We start from the raw sequence: 27,423 nt of genomic DNA, 5'->3' as shown, positions 1-27,423 counted from the left end.
TTGCAATGTTACCTCACCTACAGGAAGCGGGTGCATAGGGTCGAAGTGGCGTCGGGTTTTGACACGCAGGCTCTTGGTGCTTGAAGCTGAAGATGCTGCAGGCGATGTGAAGGAGAAGTGTCCGGTGGATCCAAGGGTGGATCTGAAGTGGTGAAGACCTGAAAGCAGAGGGGACAATGTTCAAAGTCACTGACCAGTGACCACCGTGGAACCAGATTGGAACCAGGCAAAGTCGGGTGAAAGCAGGTGATGAGGTGTTGCTTCTCTCTGCAGCCACGTGGACACGAAGAGGTCAAGGACGTCCAGGAGTCGATCACGAGCTGTCCCACGAAGGCTCTAGCTGATGGTGGTGTCGGCAACTTGATTGAAGCAAACAGGCCTTGGCTAATGCAAGCCGGGGACAATGTTCAAAGTCACTGACCAGTGACCACCGTGGAACCAGATTGGAACCAGGCAAAGTCGGGTGAAAGCAGGTGATGAGGTGTTGCTTCTCTCTGCAGCCACGTGGACACGAAGAGGTCAAGGACGTCCAGGAGTCGATCACGAGCTGTCCCACGAAGGCTCTAGCTGATGGCGGTGTCGGCAACTTGATTGAAGCAAACAGGCTTTGGCTAATGCAAGCCACGCAGAAAGTGAAAAAGGCTTATTACTCAAACCAGCAAGGTCAGAGCGGGTGCTCCTTTCTACAGGAGCGAGGGCAAGTCTGGAGCAACCAGACCGCAGTGTAAATTGTAGGTTTCGTCGCCAAGATGGCCGCTGACCACGTGGCAAGTGGCCGGGATGGCGCGTCAAGTGGCACAAAGCAAAAGGGCCCCACGCAGATCGTGGAGATGCTGGAGTGCTGATCTTTGGTGCAAATGCTGCTCGGTTGTGGGGCTTCTCAAACCCCAAAGCACAGAGTCGAGGGTGCCTCGGGTGCTGCGCAGTCAGCGTCTCGGGGGTCTTCCAAGATGTCCGGTCCCACATCTCTCGGTGCCTCCACGGGTCCCTTCTTTGCAGGGACTGTGGATCGGGCTGTGCGAAGTCTGGGTCTTGTCAGGCTCTGCACTCGGGGTCCGGCAGGAGGCGACGGCAAAGCAGACGTCGAGGTGCTGGGTGGTGCCTGTGTTCACAGGGAGGCCCCTCCTAGGCCACAAGGGAGATGCTCTTCAGTCTTCTATTCATCAGAAAGTCAAAGTCCAGTCGTCTTCTTAGTTTAAAGTTGATTCAGGATGCTAGGGCACTGCTCCCACTCTTTTTCCAATCTGAGGGGTGGATCTCCTGCAAGGTCCCTCCCTATGGGTGGGACCAGGAAGGGGGGCGGTTACACCCCCTTTCCTTTGTCCAGGTCGCACTGGAGCTGGGGCTGGTGTGCCCCAGAACCGGTTTGACCGGATTATGCAAGGGGAAGCCTTGTGCCCCCCAGGCACTGTCTGGTTTCTTTCAAACCTCCCTGCTACAATCCACTATCTCCAGTCTGGGGTGGTGTGACACCTCCCTGTGACAGGAACCCTTTGTCCAGGCCTCCTCTGCTGAGTTTCGGTCGGCTAGAGAAAAAAGGGGGGGGTTTGGCCCTGTGGGAATGAGGGTAGGTTGGGCCACAGTATATTTGTGAAACAGACAGTTTACCTAAACCTCCATGCTGAATTCAGACAATGAATGCTGACTTGGGGAAAAACAACTTTATTAGTTTTATCCCGACATTGATTTATGTCATTTATTTATAACTTAATTGTCAAAATCTTTTTTTTATGCAGAAACAAGATAGTCATCAACTTCATGTATTGACATATACTTAGATACAAACAAACAAATCCTTAATATAAACAGTGAAAAAAACACAATAGTGAACATGTGATTACACATACAAAAAATTTTTTTCTTATAATTGTGGCGTGTCATGGAACAATTAATCAAATACTAGAGAAAAATCACAAATAACAGTACGAAACATGAGGCGTAGGAAACTAATCAAGGTAACACCCCAAATCCTGAAGACAAATGAATTAGATCAAATCCGGAAAATGCCATTTCCTGAATAAATGTCACTGGCATTGAATGTCATTAGGAGGAAAAATGCCAGGAGCAGGAGGTCAGACATGTGTCTGTGGCAGAAGCATCCATTTTGTGGATCTGAGGCTCTTTTAAAAATCAACCGCGTTTTAGCAAAGTAACATGTCGTCTCCCTCTAGAGGGGTGGAATGCTACCCCCGTCGCCAGGACTGGCGAGGGGGTAGTATTCCAATTCGTATGAGACCTTACACAACATGTTTTGATAAAGCCAAACTAAAGTTAACATATAACCGCGAGGATTATAATGCACTTAATAGTATATGGTTTGGCATTATCCCGGAACAGCTAAGGGAATTAATCCCGACAGCTGCAGACAGGCTCAGCTCATGCTAGAGTCCCATCTCACATTAAACCACGCACTCTGCCTCCAGGATTGTTAAGGCCTGCCATAGGAGTGGCTTATAGGTTTATATGTGTCCAGTTAGGTTTAGATATAGGTATACTATATCTAAGCAAGGGGTGATTACACCACCTTGCCCCAGCTGATTGAACAGCCAGTTGTGTCAATTTTAGATAGCCAGCCAGGGGTGGCAAAAGATATGCTGCAGCCCCTGGTAGGCCTTGGGATGCACCTATGCCCTGGGCACCTATAGTGCTCTGTACAGGGGCTGATAAGGTGACCCAAGCCAATCTAGTTATGCACCTAGGGTACATGGAATCCATTTTACAGAGAGAGCAGATAGCCTGGGACCCTGATTAGCAGGGAACCAGGCCAACTAAGTCGAAAACCAGCTAAACACAAGGCAAAAAATCTGGGGTAACCATAGTCAGGTAGCCACCTTCCTACAGTGTATTAGGGCTCATTTTTAGTAACCCTTGCATTTTTGGTTGGTGAGTGTCAAGAGAGGGGTTTTAGGTATGCCCAGTTACTATTGCATATGTCACCTATTGATTCCGAATTCTGGCTGTGAAATTATTTTTCTTTAAAGATATCTGTTCTTATGTAGCCTGAAGGTAGTATATATAAAATGTCCATTTAGTTGAGTGACTTCAATGAGTGTTGTTTGTATTTTCTCAAGCCTGGTGTACTTGTGATAGTGTCAAAAAGCTGAAAGAATAATTTATAAGCGTTTGGTTTTCCCAATCGCTGCTTTTCATCTGTAGATCAATGCTCATCCCGCATCGATGAATGTCACAGCCCTTCTTCATGGATTTGAGAGTGGGCCACAGTTAGCAGACCGAAATCTGCAGCAGGTGTATTAACCAGCCAGGTGGTTATACTAATTGGTAGCTGGGTCCTTATTTAAATTTGAATGAATGAATCGATGTTAAGTTCCATGTGGGAGATCATAATAAGTACACAAATTGGATAAAAACTCTAAAATCGTGCCTATTGTGCACGAACAAGAGTAGTAGTGGTGAAGGATCAAAGATTAAATAATTTTATGGATTTGAACTGCTTCACCTCCTTCAAGGCACAGGTCAAGGACTCTTAGGTGCTTTAGCATTACTGTCACAGGGTACCTCTTACTGGAGAGAATAGACAATATCTCAGGTAAAATTAGCACCGCCCGTTTATCGCCAGGGAATTTGTGTCCTCAGAGTAGGCTGATACGACACAACTTAAAACATGGAGCACTTTCACTAAGCTCACATGATTGTCGAGCTCACTAGCTGGGAAACAGCTCACAAATTATTGCAGAACTGAATGGCCCAAATTAATTTCGCAATGCAGAGGGCTATCATTCTAACACCTCACCTGGTCCTAACCTACCCTATCCTTTCACTCACAAAATGATCCCAAAATACCACTGAGCTCATATAATGGCAAACTGAAACGTGACTGATGGCCAATGAAATGCTTTACTCAAAGTGGCCTGCCATGCAAGTAGTTCATCAGTTCATACATCTCTTAGACTATTTGTTTACTTTTTCTTTTCCTTGGTGGCTGTTTAAGTTTTTAGACTGGTGCTATGTGAGAGGAATTCAATACATTCCAACTGTTCATTCAAGCAATAAAGCCCAGAGAAACCCAGCAACCACAGAAGGATCCACTTGTACCTCTTCCAATAAGTCTCTACGTTCAGGTCCCAAAATATGTTTGTAATAAATTGAAGAATCCTATATTTTTTTTAAACAACCACGTTATTAGACATTTCAAATGACACAAGTGTAGGCTGACTTGACACCCATATTTTTCATTCTACCCTCTTCAACTTTTTTTTTTTTTTTTCTGTGGGTTGGGTCAAGCACCTAGTCAAATGTCAGTCTTCCTTTTCTCACATTCAACATTTGTTTTGGGGTGATAGTGGCTAACTATGCTGAGGCATCTCCTACAACCATATTCCACACTAGCCTCATTATTTTCCCTTCCTGCCTTTTATTGCAATGAATGCATGGAGCACGTAGCTGTTCGAGGAGCTCATCATCACTAGCATGCTCCCAGTTATCCAGGCATGTTTTGCAGCCACTATAACATGGCCCACCCAACAGTCATTCCAAAGGCTTTTGACAAAGGAAAGAGGGTAGCCTTGTATCTTTAGATTAGTCACCTGGCCACCTAGCTTGACACTTACCTGTGAACTCCAGTTCCTGATTTTTCCAGAATGATCCAGTGAAACCGCAGCTGCCCGGGTTTTTTCGAGCGGGTTGTCCTACTCCGTGTTCCTCCCGCTAACAGAAGCCCCGCCCACCACAGGACCTAATTAATGCAGGCCACAGGGCTACCGCGCAGCCAAAGGCAATCCCTTCCACGTCTGTCCACGCCCAGCGCCACGATCCCTGGCCCTCCCGGCCACCGAAGATGCGCAATCACCAAGCTCTACACACACTGCCCCAGACATTGCAACAAATCTTTTAAAGTGGTGAAGATCAACACAAAGGTGACTCTCCCCAGAGGCCTTAGTAACCACCACAACTGGAACGATTCGCCTTTGTGTTGATCCTTGCCACCTCAATAGAGAAGTTTTAGAAGATCTGTTTCCCTCACCTAACATTCTGGAGTTGGTGACATTGATGGGTAGTGCCAAGTATTTTACCACCCTAGACTTGACATCTGACTATCACCCGGTTAGGTTAAGTAATGATTCTAAATAGCTCACTGCCTTCTTCTGTTTGGGCTAAGTTCAGTGGCATCTGTTTTCCAGAGACTAATGACCAGTTTGTTGAAGGGAATGGTTAAGTTGAAATTCTTTCAGGATGATTTTTGGTGACAATCATGACAACAAGGTCAAGGAGGTACTACACATATTTATGCAGAGGGGTATCACTCAAGATTAGGCAGTGCAGGTTTTGGAAATCTCAAATTACTTATTTGGGGCATGTCATCTCAGGTGAAGGAGTTACCTAAAACTGAGCGCATCACTGCAATATTTGAGATGCCCCAGCCTTCCAAGAAAGATGTGCTAACATTTTGTGGTATGGCGGAATTTTATGCCTAATTTATCCCCAATTTTGCAAGTTGCACAGTATCTATCAGAGGTCTTCTCAGGACGGGTGTTTAGTTTGACTGGACTGAGAAGTGCAGCAAGGAGTTTGATGACCTTAAGATTTGCACTGTCATCTGCACAATTCTTAAAAAGCTTTGATCCGGGAAAGTCTTGCAAACTTCTAACAGACACTGGTGGAAAATGACTTGTTGCTGTTTAGATACCAAGGCAGGAGGAATGAGAGGTCACCATACCTTTTTCCAGGCCATTGAAGGGGGACAAAAGGGAGAGGGAAACGGGAACGAACTAACGTCCCTTGCGGTGTATTGGACAATTCGGAAGTTAAGACGATTTCTGTGGAGCAGGAGGTTCCTTCTGCGAACAGATCACAAACCCTTACAGGAGGTTTTAGGGAAAAAAGGTCTAGACTGTATTTTGTCTAGTATGTGCTTCAAGCGTTGCATGACTTTCAGTTTGGAGTCTCATATCTGACTGGTGTTGAAAGCAAAGTTGGCGATTGCCTGTCAATGTTAGCTGTAAATTCAAGTGCTAAGGATAATGGCAACTGGTGGAAGGATGATGAAGATAAGGTGTGCAGTTTAACACAGGGTTGTGTTACAGAGATTGAATGGAGACAGGAATTGGAGAGGGAAGATGTGGTGAAGGACATGTCAGTTTGTTTTATCTGGAGAAGATAGTTGGAAGAAAGATTAGAGGTTTGCCGGTGTTGCCAAAATATTTGCAGAGTTGTCGGTAATCAATGACATCCTGATGAGCAGGTTAGTTCCTCCACAGGATATCAGGGAACGTTTGATCAATTTGACTCATGAAGGTCATCAGGGCATCAGTAACACCAAGGATCGTTTTCTGTGTGTGTATTGGTGGCCCGGTATGGATCTTGTAGTTGAGAGGGTTGTTTGGGACTGTTGTGAGTGCAAGTTGAGTGGCAAGCATTTGATGACTAGGACACTGCCCATGGTTTGTAGTGCAATTCCCGCAGGTTTGGGAGGAGATTGGGCTATATATAGTTGGGCCCATAAATATGAACAACACTTCCAAGTATATACTTGTGGCCATAGACATGCAATCAAGTTGGCCAGAGGTTGGAATATCTAATTAAATCAATACATCACCAGTCATCAAGTTTTTGGCTGAAGTATTTGCCAGAGAAGGTAATCCCAGGAAGACTGACACATAATGGTTTGCAACTTATCTCTAGAGAAATTGAAAAGTTTCTGTGTGAGGGGTATCATTCACAAAAAATGTGCCATCTATCATCCAGAAACAAATGGAATGATTGAGAGGTTAAATAGGTCTCTGAAGGAAGCTATTCAAATTGCAAGGAGTAAGAGGACGATTAGGTCCAAGCTGTCAAGAGATGGATGGTAGAATACAGATTTACTGCACATTCTACCACCAGTGCGAGTCCATTTAGCTTGCTCAAGAAACGTAGGCCATATTCTGTGGCGGATCCTCCTTAGATAAGACGCTACAGCAAGAGTGAACTGAATGTTGATGAGAGGATGAGTAAGTCTGAAGCAAGAGAGAAATGCCTGCAGGGTGGGAGAATATAGAGATACAATTGCCATAAACGTGGATGGTGTTAAAGTAAAGTTGCCAGAACGAGTTTGAAGGATTTCTCCGGTCAGTTGGCCTGATATTATGATTAAGGTTTTCGGGGGTTGCCCAAATTGGATGATGGTCTCATCTGGCATCACAGCCATATTGTTGTGAAAAGCAACTAACACATTTTGTGAGCTTTATTAAAGGGGGAAGATATGGGTAATGTGTGTATTAAGACATGCCATGTTATTTCTGTGCTAAGTGTTCATTAGGGCCAAACTGTGTTATGTACTTCCAAGGCCTTGTTTCCATTACAATTCCTGCTGCTGCAGAGAATTCTAAGTAGAATGTATTTAGTTTAGCTGCAGTGGTAATAACCTTTCTCCGGAATTGGCTGGAGTTTCTTTTGGATGAATACACCTATTTTAAAGACCTATACTCATCGTGTGTGGATTATTGGGAAAAGGAGACTTTAACTCGAGGAAACCATGAACAAATGGGCTGCATTGTGGGCTGTCTGACTCTTGCTGGACCATGCCTTCAAATGCTACACACTGGACCAGATGACCTTGTTCAAAAGCTAAGTTTGTGCAACCGGCTTAAAACCACCAGTTAAGAGACTTAGCAGAGTAATGTAATTTGCAGCCTGGGATCCGGCTTAGAAATTGCAGCCAATAGAACAAGCATTGGCAAATTAATCTGTTTAAACTATTTACCTATTGGCTTTGCTAATGTTTTTTGTCTATGTTGTTCTGCACCACTAAAAAAATATAAAGCTGCTCAAATGGTCAGTAGGTGAGACTTAAAAATAACCTACCCCATTCCCTCTCCACATGAAGTCGATTAGGGCCATAATAGTATATGTTGGGAAAATATTTCAACAGAGGGAGATTCAGAGACCTGGCTATTGTGGCTAATCACGATACAAATATTGCCTGTAAAGAGGCTCCTCTAAGCAAATGTGTATAAGAGACTAGATTATGTACTTCATAACACGGTTGTCTTGTCTGTTTTTAATGTCCTGCGTGTTAAAACCCCTAGGATATAATTTCATTGAGTTACATTTTTAGGCAAAAATCAAACAATCGAATTCGCCATCTGTTATAAGGATGGAAATAATGCCCAGTCCATTAAACACACGTCTGTGATTTTTACTGCATTTTCAGAATACTGACATATTTTGAAAATGCAATTACGTGGAATTTGGTGCGGATACAACCTCCTAAGCTGGAGCGATCTGCTTAATATAGGGTTGTCTGCAACCAGGACACTGATGGCTGTTACTCACCCCACTGTGGTCAAAATAAACGGCAATAAGTTGTTACCGTTCAATTAGCCTGTTACTACTATGTTTGTACAAAGAGCTTTCAATCAATGGAAAAACTGACATTTTATAGGATAAAAATGGGACAGTCTTAATTTTTCCATATCAAGCAGATGAAGCTTTGGCATTCGACTGCTGCAGCTGTTTTATAGAATGAACACCCCACCATATCTAGTGGAAACTAAAATAGAACATCACTAGATTTAAAATTCTCTTTTTAGCTGTAGTCCTTGGCTGTTTAAAGTGGGTACTGCTTTCACAATATTTTCTTATTTGGAGTACAGGCTCTACTGTGACGCTTCAGGATCTTTCTAAGTACTTCTTTTGGCAAACCCTGTCTTCTGCCCCTAGAAGGCTGAAACCCTATCTTCGTATTTAGACTGATAGCATGTTCTTTTCTTAGTGCACTGTACTGCTAGAGTAAGCATCTATCGAAACCAGGTCACTGCAGCCGGTTCACATGTCCTACCGTGTCACTTGTCAACTGGAACGCCTAACCTTCGTCTCGAAGCCTTCTTGTCTTTACTCTGCCCACCTTGTTTAGCTATTTCGAAAACATTTTTTGTGTGAAAGGATTTCCTGGTTGTCGGTATATAATTTGTTTTTGCGAAGTCTGCCAAAATCTGTTTGGGCACTTTGAGCGGTGAATGTAGTGAACATTCAAGTTAGCAGAGTTGACTTTGTAGGCTCTGCATACAAAAAGCTTGTATGGCTAGAGGATATATTATTCATTGTTGATGCTACCTACAATAGGATTTCTTTCCATGTTAAATGGCCTAGAGCAAAATGAGGGAGGCCTTTCTGTTTAATGTTTTGCTCCTGCAATGAAACGTTTTTTAGAGAGTCTAAACCAATAATTTTGACAAAATCAATAATCCTGTTTATCTAGAAACGACAAGATATAAAATGGTAATACTGTGTGCTGGACTGGTTGTTTCCAAAAGAGAGAACTACTGAAAACTTGAGAAATGTTGACCCTCAATTTAGCAAACTAAGCTACTTAGAAAAGGGGAAAAGAGATCAAGACCATTGTCTGTTCAGGGGTTGTACCCATAACTATTACAAAATATCGGGGGACAAGAGTCGTTATAGGGGTGTTATTTTGCATATGGGTATAGGTAGGCGCAAAATGTTTTTCCTGAAGAGAATATTATGATGGGATGAAATCAGTGGTCGAAGTGGGGAAAAAAAGTAGGGGAACTGTGGGCGGAGAATCAGAGGGCGGAAATAACCGGAGTATTGGATCAGTGGGCGGAGTTAGAGGTGTGGCCAGGATGCGCAAAACATCTCAATCTTTAGTATTTGTGTGGCATTTCACTGACCAGTTACAGCTTAATATGTTATGTAATTAAATCAATGGATCCGCATGATTATTTAACGATTAATATGAGCCATTGACATTAGAAACATATTCCACTTTGTGAATTTATTTTAATCACAGAATGTCCCAAAAATGCTTAAAAGCGGAAGCACGGACCATTTGTTTCCGAGCCATGGAGTTTCTGTCGTCAGCAATATACACAGAAACAATCAATTTTACGTGTGTAAATGACTGTATAGGAAATGTTACATAAGACAAAGTACTACAAGGTGTAGGAGTCACATGATAACCATACTAGTAGATAGTATAGTTTTAATAGTGATTGGCCTTGAGAAACAAAAACTCAGAATTTAAAACTTAATACCATGATTGGGGGTTCTCTTTAAAAATCATTATTGATTTGTATCAAAAATAACACTTTTTGCAATATTAGGATAATCAAAGGCTTAGGGAAAAAACCATAACGCTCTAGTTTACAGTTTGCATGCAGCTCTTAGATGAAAGTTAATAGCTCACTGTTTTTTGTTATGATTTTAACTTATAAACTGCAAGTAGCAAAAAGATCTCACTGACAAAAGCAGTAACCCACTGACCTATTTACAATATGTGCACTTTGTGATGGGCCTGGTACATTTTCTTTGCAGCAGGCACATTAACCCTCTCAGCTATCTTTCCATGAGTCAAAACTTCCACTAGACAAATCTCCAATCTCGCTCTAGGAAGAAGTTTATTCATCAGTTATCATGACATTTTTATTATTGCCGAAAATAGCTGGCGGCCAGGAAGGAGGCAGCAAGTACTTTTAAAACCATAATATACGCCGCCCCCACTCAAAGTCAGCGCCAGTTGCGGTCACACCAGTCGCACCGCCATAGAGCCAGCTCTTCTCAGGGGTCCTGTGACCTCAGTGACAGTCACTGTTGCTCTAGGGACTGCCACTTCGTAGGCCTGCCCGCAAGACTGGAGGTTAACTTCAGTATGGATTGTGGTGGGCAAGCCTTCAAGGTGAACCCACAATTGCCACTGCTAGGGTCCACCTGCTGGTGCTAACACACCAGGGCTTTTCTGGTGCCTTCTAAGGTCTGGCATGGGAATGTGCTCCCTCAGGAGAGTGGTCTGGGGGACTGTTCATGAAGGCTGAACCTGGTTCCCCAGTTCTAAATTTAGCAGCTCTGCCCCCAGTGCTACATCTGCTCAATCACTGAACACCATACTGCCCCACTGAGAGAAACTCATACTGCCTTCAGCTACAATCCAATTTGACCTGCTATAAATAACTGGATGTGGCTCAATTCAAATTACACACTAGGCAAGAGCAATATGCTGTCCTATATTTATACCAACAACAATAGAAATAACTTTTCTCTCAAAATGTTATCCACCAGCTGCAGTGTCCTGTGCTCAATATCTACATTTTACTGGCATCATACCAATTAATAAACTGAGCGCGATGCAAAACACATATCTACCTCAGGGGTGTGGAATTTAATCAGATATCTACTTCTCCATGGGGCAGGTTACTTCAAAAATCTACTTGTCCTGTAACAAAATCCACTTGTCCCTTTGGTGCCATGTTGCGCGGTGACACATTTTGGCAACAATCTCATTATATAAGAGCTCTGATATAGCCTCTATGATTATGCCAGGGTTCATGCCATAGTAGTGTTTGAATACTTGCAATCCCCTTATGTTGCCATGTTTCCGCAGATCTACATACTGGGGCTAACAGTAGTGGTAAGCAGTAGTTCCAGGCTTAGAATGCCCTTTTGACACTGTGCAAACCTACTTACTAGCATGATTTAAGGGTTTTCAACAACTCTCCTCTAATCTTTTCCCATACTGAGAAATTTTGGAAATTTACTCCTGACAATGGCAGGGGTAAACCTCCTTCGAGAGATGGGGGGGGGAGGGGAGGAGGGGGTGTGATGCGTTTTTTTTTTTAAATCTGCTTATTAGCATAGTAAGTAGAGCAGTTACATACATATTCGAGCTCAGTAGTGATCAGGGTGGTACATGCATGTGCCTGCCCAGAACATATATATACATAGCATCATTGATTTTCCGTTTTGTTGTTGTCTATAACCATATCAACTGAACAAACCCCAGTCGTTCCCGATCCCTCCCTCCACCCTCGAGAACCCCTCCCGACACTCTCTCAATATGCACATAACTGAAGTATTGACAACTGGGTCACCCATGACACTGTAACATGTAGCTTTATCTGTACACACAGGTAGGTTGAGGTAGAATGGTCGATGGTCCGGGCTTCCCGGTACCCCATCGCAGTGCACCGTATCAGCGACGGTGCATGAAGGACTTGATCAGGACACATTTATTCTACAAGCGGCGAGTCATGTGTATCCCCATCGTCCCCGACATCCCCAGCTTCAAACGTTCCCACCGTGGCAAACCAGTCCAGCGAGATCGGTGTTTTTCGGAGACCTCTGCGCTCCTCTCGCTGCAGTGCTTCGCCTTCTGCCTTACCCCACCGTATTACCTCTGCTTTCCATAGTTCGGGGTTGGGTTGTTTGGGTGACTTCCACCTCATCGTGATGGCACGCTTCGCTAGTAACAGGGCCAGGTCCGTAAAGCGTGTCGCCACGGATCTGGTGCGTGTTGATGGTCCCAGCCCTAGCAGTGTATGTTCTAGTGCAGGTGATCGGGACAGAGTACCAGCCCTCTCAAGCGATTCATGGACAGTGGTCCAGTAATACCCCAACTTAGGGCATTGCCATAGCATGTGTATTAGCGATGCGTCGTCAGTGTCACATCGGGGGCAGTTGCTATTCGCGTCTGGGAACATCACATGTATGCGGTGCGGGGTCAGGTAGGCTCTATGCAGCAACATCAATTGAATAAACTTGAACTTGGGGTTCCTAGCTACCTTTTTGGGAAACTGGAGGATACGCTCCCACTCTTTGTCTCTCAGAGGCCTACCGATATCTTCTCCCCATGCCGCCCGGAGTGGTGACAGTGTGAGTGCCCTCCCCACTTTGATGCTAGCAGTGAGCCATTTGGTCAGATGACCGCCTGTGCCCATGAGGTAGCGCATTGTTATTAGAGGGTTTATAACAGGCTCTTGGCCCTCAGGTGACCACTTGTGTGTTATATAATGGCGGAGGCCGGCGTGTAAAAGGAATGAGCCCCTAGGTACGCCATGTGTGGCTCTAAAGTCTTCAAAGGATAACAGGTGCCCCTCTGCAAACAGGTCACCCACGTGCGACACTCCTGCGTCGTGTCAGGGCACCAGCGAGTTTGTCGTGAGTGTTCCCGTGCCCAGTGGGATACCCAAGAGTGGAATCGTGGGGGCATAAGACGTCTTGGGGGGCGTGCACTTCAATGCCTTCCGCCAGTATGTTATCGCCAGCCTGAGGAGTGGCGGGGCGTCTCTCGGTAAATCCGAGCTGGGTAAAAGTAATGTGTGTACTCTACCTTTTGCATGTTCGTCCTCCGACACATTGATCTCATGAAGAATGCGACCCGCCACCCAGAAGGCCAGCCATTGTAGCTGGCACGCATAGTTGTAAGCCCTAAAGTCCGGTAGGCTCATTCCACCGGAGTCGGAGGGGAGCTGTAGCTTGGCCAGACCTATGCGTCTGCGGCCGTGTCCCCATACAAGTTCGGTGAGTAGAGTGTCAAGGGTCTTAAATGTCGCTGCTGGGATCAGAAACGGCAGATTGGTGAAGTGGTAGATGAGACTGGGGAGCATCACCATCTTAGAGATTGCCGCTCTGCCGGGTATTGAGAGTGGCATTAACCAGAATTGAATTTGCGATTTCAGTGTTCTGATGGCCCTCCCGAGGTTGCCGTCTACCATCATGTCGGCCTCCCTGTAGATGTGCATCCCAAGGTATCGGAAAGTGGTTTCCGCCATCTGGAATTCGTGAGGGGCAAAGGGTAGGGGGGTAGACAGGCCTGTGGCTGCAAAGGTGAACCCATAGGACTTAGATTCGCTTATGGTGAGGCCAGAGATCGCCCTAAAGTCCTCGAATACTTGGGGAATAGGGCTCAAGTCGCCCCGCAAGTCTCGGCGATATAATATGATATCATCCGCATAAGCGGACACAATGTGTGCCGTCCCATGTCTCTGTACACCATGGCGGGGGGCCATCAACCGGAGCTTACAGAGCATTGGTTCAAGGGCGAGGATAAAGAGGGGAGAGCCGGCAGCCCTGCCTGGTGCCTCTCGCTATAGTTATGGGTCCTGATATGTGGCTGGAGGTGCGCGCTCTAGCTGTGGGGAGGGTGTACAGTAATCTGACCCAGGCAATGAATTCGGGTGGTATCCCAAATTTTAACAGTGTGGCAAACATATAGTCCCATCTAAGGGAATCGAACGCTTGCTTCAGATCCAGAGATATGCAGCCTTTGGAGCTGGCGTCCACTTGGTCGCCTAGCATAAGCTGGGCTAAGCGCCTGAGGTTCATGGCCGTATTGCGGCCCGGTACAAAACCACATTGATCCTGGTGGATCAGCTGTGGCACGTATTGCACGAGTCTCGAAGCCAGCACTTTGCTCAATATCTTGGAGTCCGTATTTAGAAGGGACAGGGGTCTGTAGTCGGCCATCCGTAGCCCGTCTTTGGCAGGCTTTAAGAGAGACGTGATTAACGCCTGCATGGATGATTGTGGTAGAGAGGCTGTCCGTTGAGCTTCCAAATAAACAGTGTGTAACCGTGGGGCCAGGAGGTCTATGAATGTTGCATAGAATTCGGCCGGTAGGCCATCTGTTCCGGGGGCCTTGCCCTTCGGGAGGGCTTGTATTGCCTGCCTAATTTCCGCTACTGAAATGTTACGCTTCAGTTCTTTGCTTTGCTTGTCAGTGAGTTGGGGTAGGTCTAGATCCCTCATGAAGGCCCCGAACGCAATCTCTGACAGGGGCTGTGGGGGGCTGTACAGCCTGGTATAATAGTCCTTGAACGCCGTATTAATCCCTATTTGGGTGGTAGTCGAGCTGCCTGTCTGGTCTAAAATGTCCAGGATCGGGTGGCAAATCGGGGAATCACGTAGGAGGCGGGCTAGTAGGGGACCGGCTCTATCTGCCTGTGTATGCTGCCTATTCGTGTATTCTCTATAGTCTAGAAGCCTCAGGTCTTCTAGCAGCTCCGCGTGTCTAATGTGAGCCTCCTGCAGTGGCGTGAAAGGTGCATTTGTGCCCGCTGCCTCATTCTCTAGGGACGCTAGTGAGCCCTCCACCTCCTTCAGTTGACAGATTACCTCCCGTTTCCTGCCCACTCTACCGGTCATTGCTGTCCCCCTGAGACAGACTTTGAAAGCGTCCCATTCTATCTGACGGGTGCTGGCTGTGCTTACATTTGTGGAGAAGTAGGTGTCTATAGTGTCGGACAGGGAGGACCGGAAGACCGAGTCTTCAAGGAGATCTGGAGACAGCCTCCAAGTTGGAATGGGAGCCAGACACCTGCCCCACTGCCAGGTGAGCTCTACGGGGTTGTGGTCGGATAGGGTTTTCCCCATATGTTGGGTCTGAACAATCGAATCCGTGAGGGAGCGGGAGCAGAAAACATGGTCGATTCTGGTGTGGAGCTGGTGGGGTGGGGAGAAAAAAGTATATTCCCTCTCCTGTGGGTGTGTGCTGCGCCATGCGTCTCCCAGATCTCAGCCCTCGGCCCACCGTGTTAGAGCGTCTGCCTGTTTCCTGCTCTCAGCAGCCTGCAAAGGGGGATGTGACCTATCCAATGTAACATCAAGCACAGCGTTGAAATCGCCCCCAATCAACCAGCGGTGATCAGCCCAATCTGCAAGTACCCCGTTCACATTTAACAACAACTCCGACTGACTTGAGGTCGGTGAGTACACGCAACCAAATACAATAGCATCCCCATCTAACAGTCCCCGCACAAATACATAACGTCCCTCCTGGTCAATTCTTTGCTCCAACATCTGGAAGGGGACAGAGCCGCGGAGCCAATTTGCCGCCCCTCTAGAGAACGCAGAATAGGAGGTAGCAAGGAGCTGCCCTCTCCATTTCTTGCGTAGCTTCACTTTTTCAGCAGCGTTCAAATGTCTCTTGCAGGCAAGCAATCTGTGTCCCCCTGCGGTTGAGGTGAGCCAAAATTCTATGGCGTTTGTGTGCTTATCCCATGCCTCGTACGTTCCAGGTGCACAATTGGTAATTATTAAGAGGCCCCATAGCTATCTGTGTGGTTCGGCAAAGTGAAACACCCGGGTGACCATGCCAGTTCTGCTTTGCAAGAAAGTGAGTGTCTTGCGAACATGTAACCCCTTAACAAGAAGGTCCCCAAGCCAACGTGCCCGGGAGCCAAACCATGGTGCCCAACGTGGGCACAAGACAGTTAAGTTCGTGTGCATACTGGGGGTGATAGGCCTCTGGCGACTGTCACTTGACGGCCTGCATGGGCATGACAGCCCTCGACAGGGTGGGCCCCTATGCAACCCACCATATATGAAGAAGGGGAACAGTTATACGTTACCACCCGGAGGGGATCAATCGTGCCGCAGCTCAGAACTCTGCCGCCATCTGGGCTGTGATCTTTGGAAATAGCTGTAGGCTGTCTACTGATCCGGATACCTCAGTGTGGGTGTCGGTGGTAACGGTGATTCTGTCTCCGGTTGCTCCTGCGTCGTGAGCGGCCAGTGCCTCCTCCGTTTGCCGCAACCGTGGTGATGATGATGAGTGGCCCGCCGTCTGGTCTCCAGGAGGGTGCGCCTTCGCCGGTGTTCCGTGGGAAGAGTGATGCCTGGGGCTGGAAGTGTTGTTCCGTCGGTCCGGTGGGCTCCTGTGGCTGCCGCCGTGGTGATCTTCGAACGGGTCCTGCGAGGTCGGTGGGGTCAGTGTGACTTCCATCCATTCTTCCGCCTCTTCTGGCCAGTCAAAGAAGTGAGATTTGTTGTCGTGCAGTATTTTGAGCCGAGCGGGGAACAGAAGCGCATATTTCAGATTTCTGTCTCTCAATTTGCATTTCACTCCCATGAAGGTGGACCTGGCTCGCTGCACAGTGGGCGTGAAATCAGGGTAGACCGATATGTTCTTATCCTCAAAGCGTATCAGTGCTTTCTCCCTGGCCGCTCGTAGAACAGTGTCTCGGTCCCTGTAGTGGAGGAGGCGTGCGATCAAGGGGCGAGGAGGTGCCCCCGGTTGTGGGGGTCGCGACGGCATCCTGTGTGCCCGTTCTACACTGTATAGGGCAGTAAGGTCTTCTTGGCCCACCAGCTTCCGCAGCCAATCCTCCATGAACTGAGTGGGGTTCCTCCCCTCGCTTCTCTCCGGAATGCCCAGGATGCGGACGTTATTGCGGCGGGCACGTCCTTCTGCATCGTCCACCCTATCCCATAGTTGTCTGAGCTGTTTCTCCACGTTTTCCAACTTCGTGGAGTGTTCTGTCTGCTGTGGTATGAGGTCACTCAGCGCTATCTTCTGTTCCGCGACCCGATCCGCCAACTTGTTATGGTCAGCCCTCAGTAGGGACAGGCCAGTCGCCATATTGTCTATGCGCGATTCCAGTGCTTCGCGCGTATTTCATTTAGGATAAGGTCCAACTTGGCGTCATGTGATCCTTTTCCGGTCGGTGGGATGATGTCCATGTTGGAGGAGGCCAGCGGGTCCTCGGAGCCCGTGGACTGCATGTCCGTCGGAGCGCCCTGGTCCTGAGCCTTGCCCCTGTGTCTGCCCATTGACCTCGTTAGCAGGGTGGCGCTGTAGTGGTTGTAGCAGACTGCCACTGCCTTGTCAATTGTCCACTCAGAGCGCCGGACAACGGCTGCGGAGGATCTGGGATGCGTAGGAGAAAGGCTGCGGTGTAGACCCCAGGGTTGGCAGGGACAGTGCAGGCTCGCTATAACGTGGCGCCGCTGTAGGGTGGGCCGGTGTTCCACTGGGGGCCTTGTGGGCAGGTTTGACCCCGGTCTTGCGGGGCGGGCGGGGGAGAACAGTAGGACCCAGGTCACTGTAAGGCGAGTTGTATATTCAAACCGGGAGCGCGACAGATATCTAGTATGTAGCGCTGTGGCAGGGCGCCCACCGTGGGCCGGCGCCGGCAGCTCGGGTACCTGGGGCCCGCGTCTCGCTGCGCGGGTCCTCGATGCACGCCACCTCGTGTCAAGTCCTCGTACTCCGCCCGCCGCCCCGTGAACCAAGGGCAGGCAAGGTGTCGCAGCCAAGATCCGGGGGTCCCGTCTCAGCCCTGGCGCGGAGACAATATGGCTCTGAGAAAAACGCCTCGAGGTCGGGCCGTCCCACGTCCCGTAGTGCCCAGTGCAGCCAGGGGGAAGCGTAGTCCACAGTGCCGGTGACGGGCTACACTCACCGCCTGCCTCGTAGTCCTCGCCCGTGCTGCTGAGGGTAGGTGTTCCGCTGGTGTTGCGGGCGGTTGGCGGGCCGGTCCGGGAACGCTCCCGCGTCCCCGACGGACCTCACAGCAGGGCGGCTGGTGAGGGGCGAAGCAGTTGGGAGGAAGGTAGCGGGGCCATAGGTAGGGTAGGGCACCTCTCCGCACTCCGGTGCCTCGGCTGGTGTCACGGATTATTTCCTGTCCGGGGTCCCGAATGGACCACGATAGCAGCCGGGGGCAGGTCGGGCAGGCCACTCAATTTAGGCCGAGGCTTCACGCAGTTCCGTAGGACGCAACAGGCGCCGCGGCCACAATGCTTTCACGGTGCGGTCCGGGGGGAGTTACACTTCACAGCTGCACGCCGCTCACTCCCGGAGGTTACCTGCACAGGAATCGGGTGGGCAGCAGGTTGGGATTGCAGGATAAAACGCTAGTATTCAGGGCTTAGGACGGAGCTTGGAAACTACACGTCCACCATGATCGGCTCCAGGCCACGCCCCTGGGGTGTGATGCGTTGGAGGGAAAGAACTTCCAAACACTCAAATTTTTGCATGAGTAAATCTACATATGCATATTTGCCCATGCTAAAATGCAGTTAACAAATATTTTCTAGGAGTACTATTTCTTGTCCTACTTCTGCAAATTCTTGGGCATTCACGAAAGCTCTTTAGCTGCACTTAATGCACGGACATATACCATGGGTGCACTTTTGAGGCTTTCTTTAACAAGCATTTGCAATGCAATAGGTCTCGCATTAGTAAAGTTAGAGGAATTAGTATTGTAAATGACAATTTTTTTATTTGTTTTTGTTTTGAAAATAGCGAAATTAATAACTTTGTCATTTACAATGCCAATAGTGTTGACTTTTGCAAATGTGACACCTATAGCATTTGTAAATCAACATATGTTGTATTTACGTGACCTGGATGTATTGATATTACAAATAACAATGGCTTTTAATTTTTTTAAATGATTAATACTTAAATAAAAGTGATTGTAATTTATAATGGCAATAGCTTAAACTTTTGTAAATAACTTGTGCAGATTATGTAATAAAGCTCGATACATTGAAAGAACATATTTGAACCAGTTGTTGTTGAATGTTTGCGCAGATTGATGCTGGGGTGGCGCTGAGTCATGCTGTGGTGGTGCTGAGTCATGCTGTGGTGGTGCTGAGTCATGCTGGGGTGGTGCTGAGTCGTGCTGGGGTAGTGCTGAGTCGTGCTGGGGTAGTGCTGAGTCGTGCTGTGGTGGTGCTGAGTCGTGCTGTGGTGGTGCTGAGTCGTGCTGTGGTGGTGCTGAGTCGTGCTGTGGTGGTGCTGAGTCGTGCTGTGGTGGTGCTGAGTCGTGCTGTGGTGGTGCTGAGTCGTGCTGTGGTGGTGCTGAGTCGTGCTGTGGTGGTGCTGAGTCGTGCTGTGGTGGTGCTGAGTCGTGCTGTGGTGGTGCTGAGTCGTGCTGTGGTGGTGCTGAGTCGTGCTGTGGTGGTGCTGAGTCGTGCTGTGGTGGTGCTGAGTCGTGCTGTGGTGGTGCTGAGTCGTGCTGTGGTGGTGCTGAGTCGTGCTGTGGTGGTGCTGAGTCGTGCTGTGGTGGTGCTGAGTCGTGCTGTGGTGGTGCTGAGTCGTGCTGTGGTGGTGCTGAGTCGTGCTGTGGTGGTGCTGAGTCGTGCTGTGGTGGTGCTGAGTCGTGCTGTGGTGGTGCTGAGTCGTGCTGTGGTGGTGCTGAGTCGTGCTGTGGTGGTGCTGAGTCGTGCTGTGGTGGTGCTGGGGTGGCGCTGAGTGGTGCTGGGGTGGCGCTGAGTGGTGCTGGGGTGGCGCTGAGTGATGCTGGGGTGGCGCTGAGTGATGCTGGGGTGGCGCTGAGTGATGCTGGGGTGGCGCTGAGTGGTGCTGTGGTGGTGCTAGGAATGTGTATATTTCATTTAGTGACCAGGCAATTGGTGTGAGCCTGTGTCCCAGCTAGTCTATACACGAAGATACTCAAAAATAAATATTTGATAACCAGTGGGTTTAATGGGTCGGAACTGTCCAGTACGGAGTACCAGCACTTTTTTATTTTTAGAGGGAGCAGTATCAGCACTTTTAAAGAAAAATGTGATACTTTTACTTGGACAGTACCGGCAATTCTTACAAACAATCAGGTTTTTATTTATTTCATGCAGTTTTATATTCTATTTCAGAGGGGTGGGGTTTCTTATTTCCTCTCCGTCTCTCTTGCCTTTGTTTGCCCCCTAGTCCTCCCTTGGTTGACCTCCGTCTTCAAGTGTATTGGTGATAATTTATTCACATTAATAAACATTGCCAATTACTAAGCCTCGCAGCCTTTGCGAAAGTTTGAGATATTGGCACTGTAAATGACAGTGTCTTTTATTTATGTGTTGTTTTTAAAACAGATAACTAAAAGGCATTGTCATTTACAATAACCATAGCTTAAACTCTTGCAAATGCGGGCTCTAAACAATAAAGTGTGGATTATGGTGAAAGAATAAAAAAAGGCACATTAAGGGAAAGATGGTGGTAAAATAACTGCGAGAATACCAAAAATGGAAACAAGCATAATCCTTAAGAAAAACATTGTGAAAAGTTAAAGATAGAAATTTCGTATTAAGCATTACTCCAGGAGAGAATTTAGTGGTCACACTAAATCTGGATTAAACGAAATCGGGCTCTTTGAAGAAGGAGAACATCTTAAATCAACAAGGAACCTGCGAGCCAGCCGCAGCAGGACCGGCAAGGGATGTCAGCCCCTGGTTTATGATGCAGCACCGTGTGGTGAAGCATCACAGCTGGTGCGGATGCTACAGAGGGAGGATTGGGTCCACATCAAAGGCCGAGACCCTGCAGAGCCGCTGTGACCCGTGACCCCTGCCAGAGCACAGAAATAAGCTATGGATGTGTATTGGGTTTCGCATGCACACAGCTGTCTTGTTGCTAACGCCAGTCTCTAGCGAAAGTCACAGCGTTAAGTATCTGAGCGGGCTGCAGCATCTGCCTTACATTTAAGTCAGAACCTATTGTGTATATTCCATAACATGCGTTGTTCGCAAGTGAGTCTGAAATTATTAAAACATGCACTGCGTCACCTGGAAAGTAGTTTGAAAATTGCATTACTGTGTTTACATAGTTTACATTTATAATCTTTTGACTACATTCATTCCCACCACCAGGGCTCAATTGCTTCATAGTTCTTTAAATGTCTGCAATAGAATAATTCACGAGAATCCCTTCCTTTCCATTTCTCATTCTGACATTAGTATCAATGACTGATTCGATAAATAAAAAACAAGAATAGCAAAATCTACACGCTTTTGCATTAAATGGAAATCGTTTCTAGCTTGGCCTGTGACGCTTTGTAAAAGGTGTCAAATGAAATACAAATACTGTTGCTGCCACTGTCTAAGAAGGCTTCCAGTTAAGCTGCTTGCGCTGTGGTACTTACATGAGCGAATCGTTAGGGGGCAAAAAACTGGAGTTACAAAAAAACCAGGACGGCGTGACGTGGAGAATTCAAAGTCGTTGTGAATTAATCTTAACACCTCGAAGCACAGTTCGTTCATATCGTTCAGAACCTCAGCACAACAAAAACACGTGGGAAAACGCACGCAGAGAAGTAGCAGGGCACCCTTCCGTGTATGATGACACATGTAGGTTGACTAAAATGTCACGGGCGTGAAAGCGAACGCGTATCAACTGCTACTCCCCAAGGAGCTCGGAGCATCACCCAGACCGTGGGAGGCTGTTAGAAGTTTGCTTTTCGGGAAAACTCCTGCAGTCCAAGCCCAGTCGAAAATACAGGAATGCGCACCACGTGTACATTACATAACACTCAGCAAGGAACAGCCGTTCCCCCTTCTCAGGCGCAGCAAACTGTTGTCGTAACACTAAAGATGTTGTTACGGTATACCCTTACTTTATTATGATATATTAAATAGCAACCCTGGACTGACCAAAGAGAAATACTGCAGCTTTCACATAGGGAACAGATGGCCGTGAAGCAGGGGGCGGGGCAGCGGAACCCTTTGAAGTCACGGCCTGCGGCCGTGAATAAGTGACGGCGGGGGGGCGGGGCAGCGGAAGCCTTTGATGTGGCAAATGCTGCTGGCAGGGGGAAGCCTGTGGGGAAAGGCAAGCTCGTGCACGAAGGAGCTTGTGGTCACGTGATTTCACATGAACTTTTGAAAATCCGCATGGTAAAAAGTCAGCTTTTGGATGGACAGCAATAGGTTCGAGTAAACTCGACCTAAAAATTGGGAACCTAATTTGGTCTGGCGTTGACCATGACCTTTTGCGTTAATTAGATATCTCTCGCTCTCTCTTTTGCTCTCTCCTGACTTCACTGTGAGTGACAGCATTCTGCTCTTTCACAAGGAGCATATCGGCACACAAAGTAGTTTTTTTTTAGTGCCAGTAACTACTGAGCAGTGTGTGCTTTAAGAGACCAAAAACAATTTTTGCTTTTGCCAATGTTTGTTATAATTTTGAAGGCCCTGCAGCTCCCACACCAATAAGGTTTTACAAAACGCATGCCAACCGCATGTCTCTGCACAACATGTCACCAAAGGGACAAGTGGATTTTGTTACAGGACAAGTAGATTTATGAATCAACCTGCCCCATGGACAAGTAGATATTTCAATAAATTCCACACCCCTGTATGCTATCGTTCACCTACTTTATTACATAGGCTGTAGATTATTTAGAACGCAATTTTTGGTAGGCGTCAAGAAGGTGAACTTTCTTTGGTTTTTTTTTGACAGTATTAAGCCTGCACTATTTAGTTTCCATTGCCCCAGTCCTTTCATGGATATGTTAAGAAAATGTTTTGCTTAGACTATTAAACAGTAACAATACTTAAGAGGTGCAATTTGTGCTGTGATGATGAAAAATCTGTTAGATATATCAGACTACGAAAAAAGTGCAATAAAAAAAATGAAAGTGCTAAAACTGCAGACACTATATAAGGATGCTTAGAAATGTAGATGATCGTGTGACTTTAAATGTTTTGATCGACTATTTGAGTAGTTTGGCAATATGAGCGATGGCTCGGTCATGAACAGTAATTTTCAAACCGAGTACATGTAATGAAGTGTGTTCTTAAATGGATGCTGACGTTTTCTAGTGTACCAAACACACGTGCCACAGTCTGTGTTGCAATATTTTGAAAACCATCTGCTGTGTATATATAGTTACAGAAGAAGAAAAAAAAATACATATTGGTAGTAGCGGTATTATTTAAATGTTATGAAGGTATCCTAAGGAAGTTTGGGTTCCATTGTCATATTTGCCACTATGTTTTGAAAGGTTACCCTATAACGGATTGTTTAAACCCTGACACCGATTTGTCTTATTGAATGTTGCTGCTACTGTAAAATATGCTAACGTGATTAATTTTGTGTAGTGTTTAGGCTCTTGTGTGGCAATAAATTATTTACTTTAAACAATAACCACTTCTTAACTGTTCAGATTATGTATATCTTTTCGCTTTATTGGTTGGAATTTAATTTTGGTTTGAGGTTTGGCTTTTGCTGTACACCTCACTTCACCTTGCTAGCCTTGACTATATATCGGATACTAAAAACGTCCTAAATTCGTTGCAGATGAATCACAATAGAGGTGATTACACCCTTGTGAAATTAAAGGTTCAAGCCAACTAATTAACCTCCCAACTGACCAGTAAGATTTCTTGAATAAAGCTCAAATAATTGCAAGATCTGTGTAACAATTGGTGTACTATTTTGATCATTGTTAAATAACCATTTTCTTTTTTGTAGGTCCGCATAGCTGCCAAATTTATAATTCATTCACCTCCTGGAGAATTCAATGAAGTATTTAATGGTAAGCGATTGCTTTTCTTAAAACCAATTTATTGATAGTGTCTCTACAGCGACAGCTCTGTGTATTTGTGTAAGAGAAAGTAACTTTAACATAGTGGTTTTGTTGTTTACATATTCAGGCTTTTTATTTAGACTGAGGGTGATGATCAAATTCTGACGATATTTATTAATTCTGGAGCTGCAGAGTCTGATTAAGTGCTGCACAGTTTGTCTTTATAATCATGTGCACTCTATTTGCATTTAGTTAAGTAGCATTGTGTGCTGTACTCCAAACATAAAATAAGTCTGGAGTGTTTTCAAATTAATGCAACCACTAATACAGCTTTATAGTGATGTATTTATGATAAACATATCAAGCCACCCATAACTGCTCACCTGTGTTCTTCTGAAGTAGTCATGCTTGATTTTTGACATATTAGTCTATTTTCATTCAGGTTGTGTCACTCCAATTAATGGGATGACTAATGTTTTAGATTGTTTATTATGTTTTGTAGTGCTTTTCCCTTGCTCCGGACTATTGTAAGAAAAGCAAAGACTTTAAAACTCCTGATGTGAAGGTTCACTTTGAATTCACATTCCATGTCCAGAGACTGCTTTACATATTCATTTTGGTGTTTTGTATAGTTCCTACATGCCCCCTTACGGACAATTTGTATACTAGCCCCCACATCCATCAAGCATTTTTGTAGTCTCAAACGGTGCGATTCCTTAAAATCGGCCGTTTGCGATTCCAAAAATGCTTTTTCAGATGCATCATTATTTTGTGATGAAAATCGCTAATTTTGCGACTTTCCAGAATGCGATTGCATTTAAGGAATCGCAAATTTGCGATTCCTTAAATGCAATGCATCATTCTAAAATCAAATTGCGAAAACAAAGTTTGGAAGTGCAAATTACCACGAGGTTGAACCTCGTGGTAAATTGCGAAAAAATTTTAAAATGTTCTAATTTACATTTTAAACATTGTCATGTTACAGACACACATGTCCTTAGGACATGTGTGTGTGAAACATCCATTTATAAATACATTCCAGGGGTGCAGGGGGGGGTCCTTTGGACCCCCCCCCGCACCCATGGAATGCATCAACATTTGCACATTCAAAATTGCGAATTCGCAATTTCCATTGATTCCTATGGGCCTTTTGGCCCATAGGAATCAATGAGAATAGCAAATTCGCAATTTAGAATTCGCATAATATTTGCGATTTGGTAAAAATTGCGATTTTTACCGAATCGGAAATATTTAGCACTTTATATGATGCATCCCGTTTTGCGAATCCATATTTGCGATTCGGTAAAAATCGCAAATTTGGAAACGCAAAACGGGAGTTTGATGCATGTGGGGGTAAGTCCTCTGTTTTATATTTGTCTAGCACAACGGGTTCCCTCTGATGTAGGTGGTTACATGTTCTAGTGTTATAACACAAAGTTGCAGTGCCCAGTGAATTCTTGTCCCCCATTTAGCTCCTTGGTTTGCATAGTGTGGTCTGTGTGGCAGCATGGAGTGTGAAATTGTAATGCTGCATAGTTTTTCATGCAGAATAACTGCAGATTGATTTATGAATCTGTTCCCACAATTGTTGACTGTTGAAGTCTGTTTATTGTATACATTAACCATTCTGTGAATTTTATTTGACTTCGTTTCACATTTAAAAAACATTTTTAGATCAGGATTTTGCTTTTTGTTGATTGTACTAAAATATTTCTAAACTGAAACAATACACGCTTCAAACACACACATATGTATTACTGTTAACGTGATTTTAAATCCATTTATAGATCTTTATAAACTTAGAAGCCCCAGAGCAGGTCAGGAAAATGGAGGCATACAACAAAATAAAACAATGCAGATATCAATGACTATTCATACGGAAACTCAGAATAAAGAGTCATCGTATTGGTGTCTTGCCTGTCCAATGTTGCACCTACGCTGTCGGACCACAAACCAGTCTCTTCGCCATTAGACTGCTTTTTGTTGGGTATTGTTTAGTAAGTAGAGGAGGATCTAAAACCCACTTGTAAACTTTTTGGTAGCTCCTTTTGCCTAAGACTAATCATTACTTAATCTTTTTTTTCCACAGATGTGCGGTTACTCCTCAGCAATGACAATCTTCTCCGGGAAGGGGCAGCGCAGTGAGTGAACTGAAGGCATAATTTTTAAAACTTTTGTAAACTTAACATGGTTTCTTTTTAATTTATGTAAAACACAGACGCAAGCCTAAGTTGAATGCTGTATTTACTCATGGTGTTAGATAGACACAGCAAATATGATGCACAATATCAACAGTCTGACATTACTCCCACCCTTCTAAAGAGAGCCCCATTCCTTGTTTTTCGAGGAGTGCTACCAGCATGCTTTTGGACTCTGGTTAATACTCCTGTTTATGGAGATTATTTCCCTTTTAGGGGATTTTTCAGTCAGATGTAAAAACAAAAGTAAATACATAGATTCTGGAGAGAACTGAATCGTTTTGCTGCTCCGTGCCTGCAAAGCATGGAAAGTACTGCATCTTGGGACAGTCAGCCGGGAAATGGGCAACGAAATTGCTATAAAGTTACAGCAAGCAAGATCCTAATGTAGCTTATAAAATGTGTGTCCTGACTTATTGTGTCTCGATGCAATGCAAACATTTCAAATTGGCAGTAAAAAGCCATCTCTGGGATTTTTTTCTTAATTCTTTCAGCCACTCTCCATAAACTTTTATCTTATTCTCTTTTCTGTTTCGCAACATAATTTTATTGTTCACAGCCAAGACAGTCCTTGTGCAACCAGGATTACCAGTAATACACGATATTTGGCAGCAATGCTGATATCAACATATTTGCAGATTGAAATAAAACAGTTTGGGAATTAGGAGTATCTGATCGAAAAACTTAATAACAAACAATAGTGCCATGCCCAACATATAAAGTCTGAAACCTATAGTTTTGCAGCGTGAATCTTTCTGGATTCACTATGCTGTCCATTATTCCGCGGTCTTGTGGTTGGGTCCGGAATCGTAGTCCACAGGCATCGGGCATCCACAGGCGTCGGGCATCCACAGGCGTCGGGCATCCTCGTTAGCTTCAAATGTTTCTGGTTCCTCACAAGTCCCCTCCAGCTCTCATCTTGCTACATTTTACATTGCCACCGCATCACTTGGAGCCGCAGCATCACTCGTCGCCGCAGCATCACTCGTCGCCGCAGCATCACTCGGCGCCGCAGCATCACTCGGCGCCGCAGCATCACTCGGCGCCACCGAACGCCGCATCAACTAAAAGTGCATGGCAACTGTTTAAATTAATGCGAGGGTGGAGGCCAAGAGATATGTTTAATGTTTAATAGTTCTTTAGAACACTAGCTAAGGCAAAGCACCAAATTCAGTAATGTTGAGCATTAGCAGACAAAGACAGTCATCAGAGAACTGCTTCCAGTACATTGGTTTGATAGCTTGGTGTAATTGAATCTTGGGAAACAATTGTTTCAGTTAAAAAATTCATATATTTTTTTAAATTTATCTTATTGAATATCTCAAAGACATTACAACCAGGCGTACAATTAACATAACGTCTATTTGTAAAGCAACGGGGCATCTTGGAGCTGAAAATAACAGATGTATATTGTACAAGACAATGGGACATACTGGAGAAACCAGCAGGCATCTACATGTGGAATAGGG

At 45.8% G+C, this 27,423-nt stretch overlaps 1 protein-coding gene across 1 annotated transcript in view; it reads left to right on the top strand.

Moving 5' to 3' along the window:
* The window catches only part of CAPZA1 (capping actin protein of muscle Z-line subunit alpha 1), a 228,595-nt gene that overhangs the window by 35,787 nt on the left and 165,385 nt on the right, over positions 1-27,423 (top strand). The window contains exons 2-3 of the mRNA XM_086923344.1: positions 23,702-23,765; positions 25,846-25,897. Coding sequence (XP_086779470.1) covers positions 23,702-23,765; positions 25,846-25,897 — 116 coding nt within the window. The remainder of the gene's footprint in view (positions 1-23,701; positions 23,766-25,845; positions 25,898-27,423) is intronic.

Source organism: Lissotriton vulgaris, chromosome 5 (genome assembly GCF_964263255.1).
Source record: "Lissotriton vulgaris chromosome 5, aLisVul1.2, whole genome shotgun sequence".
In the NCBI taxonomy this organism is placed as follows: Eukaryota; Metazoa; Chordata; class Amphibia; order Caudata; family Salamandridae; genus Lissotriton; species Lissotriton vulgaris.
This window is presented reverse-complemented; position numbering and strand designations above follow the sequence as displayed.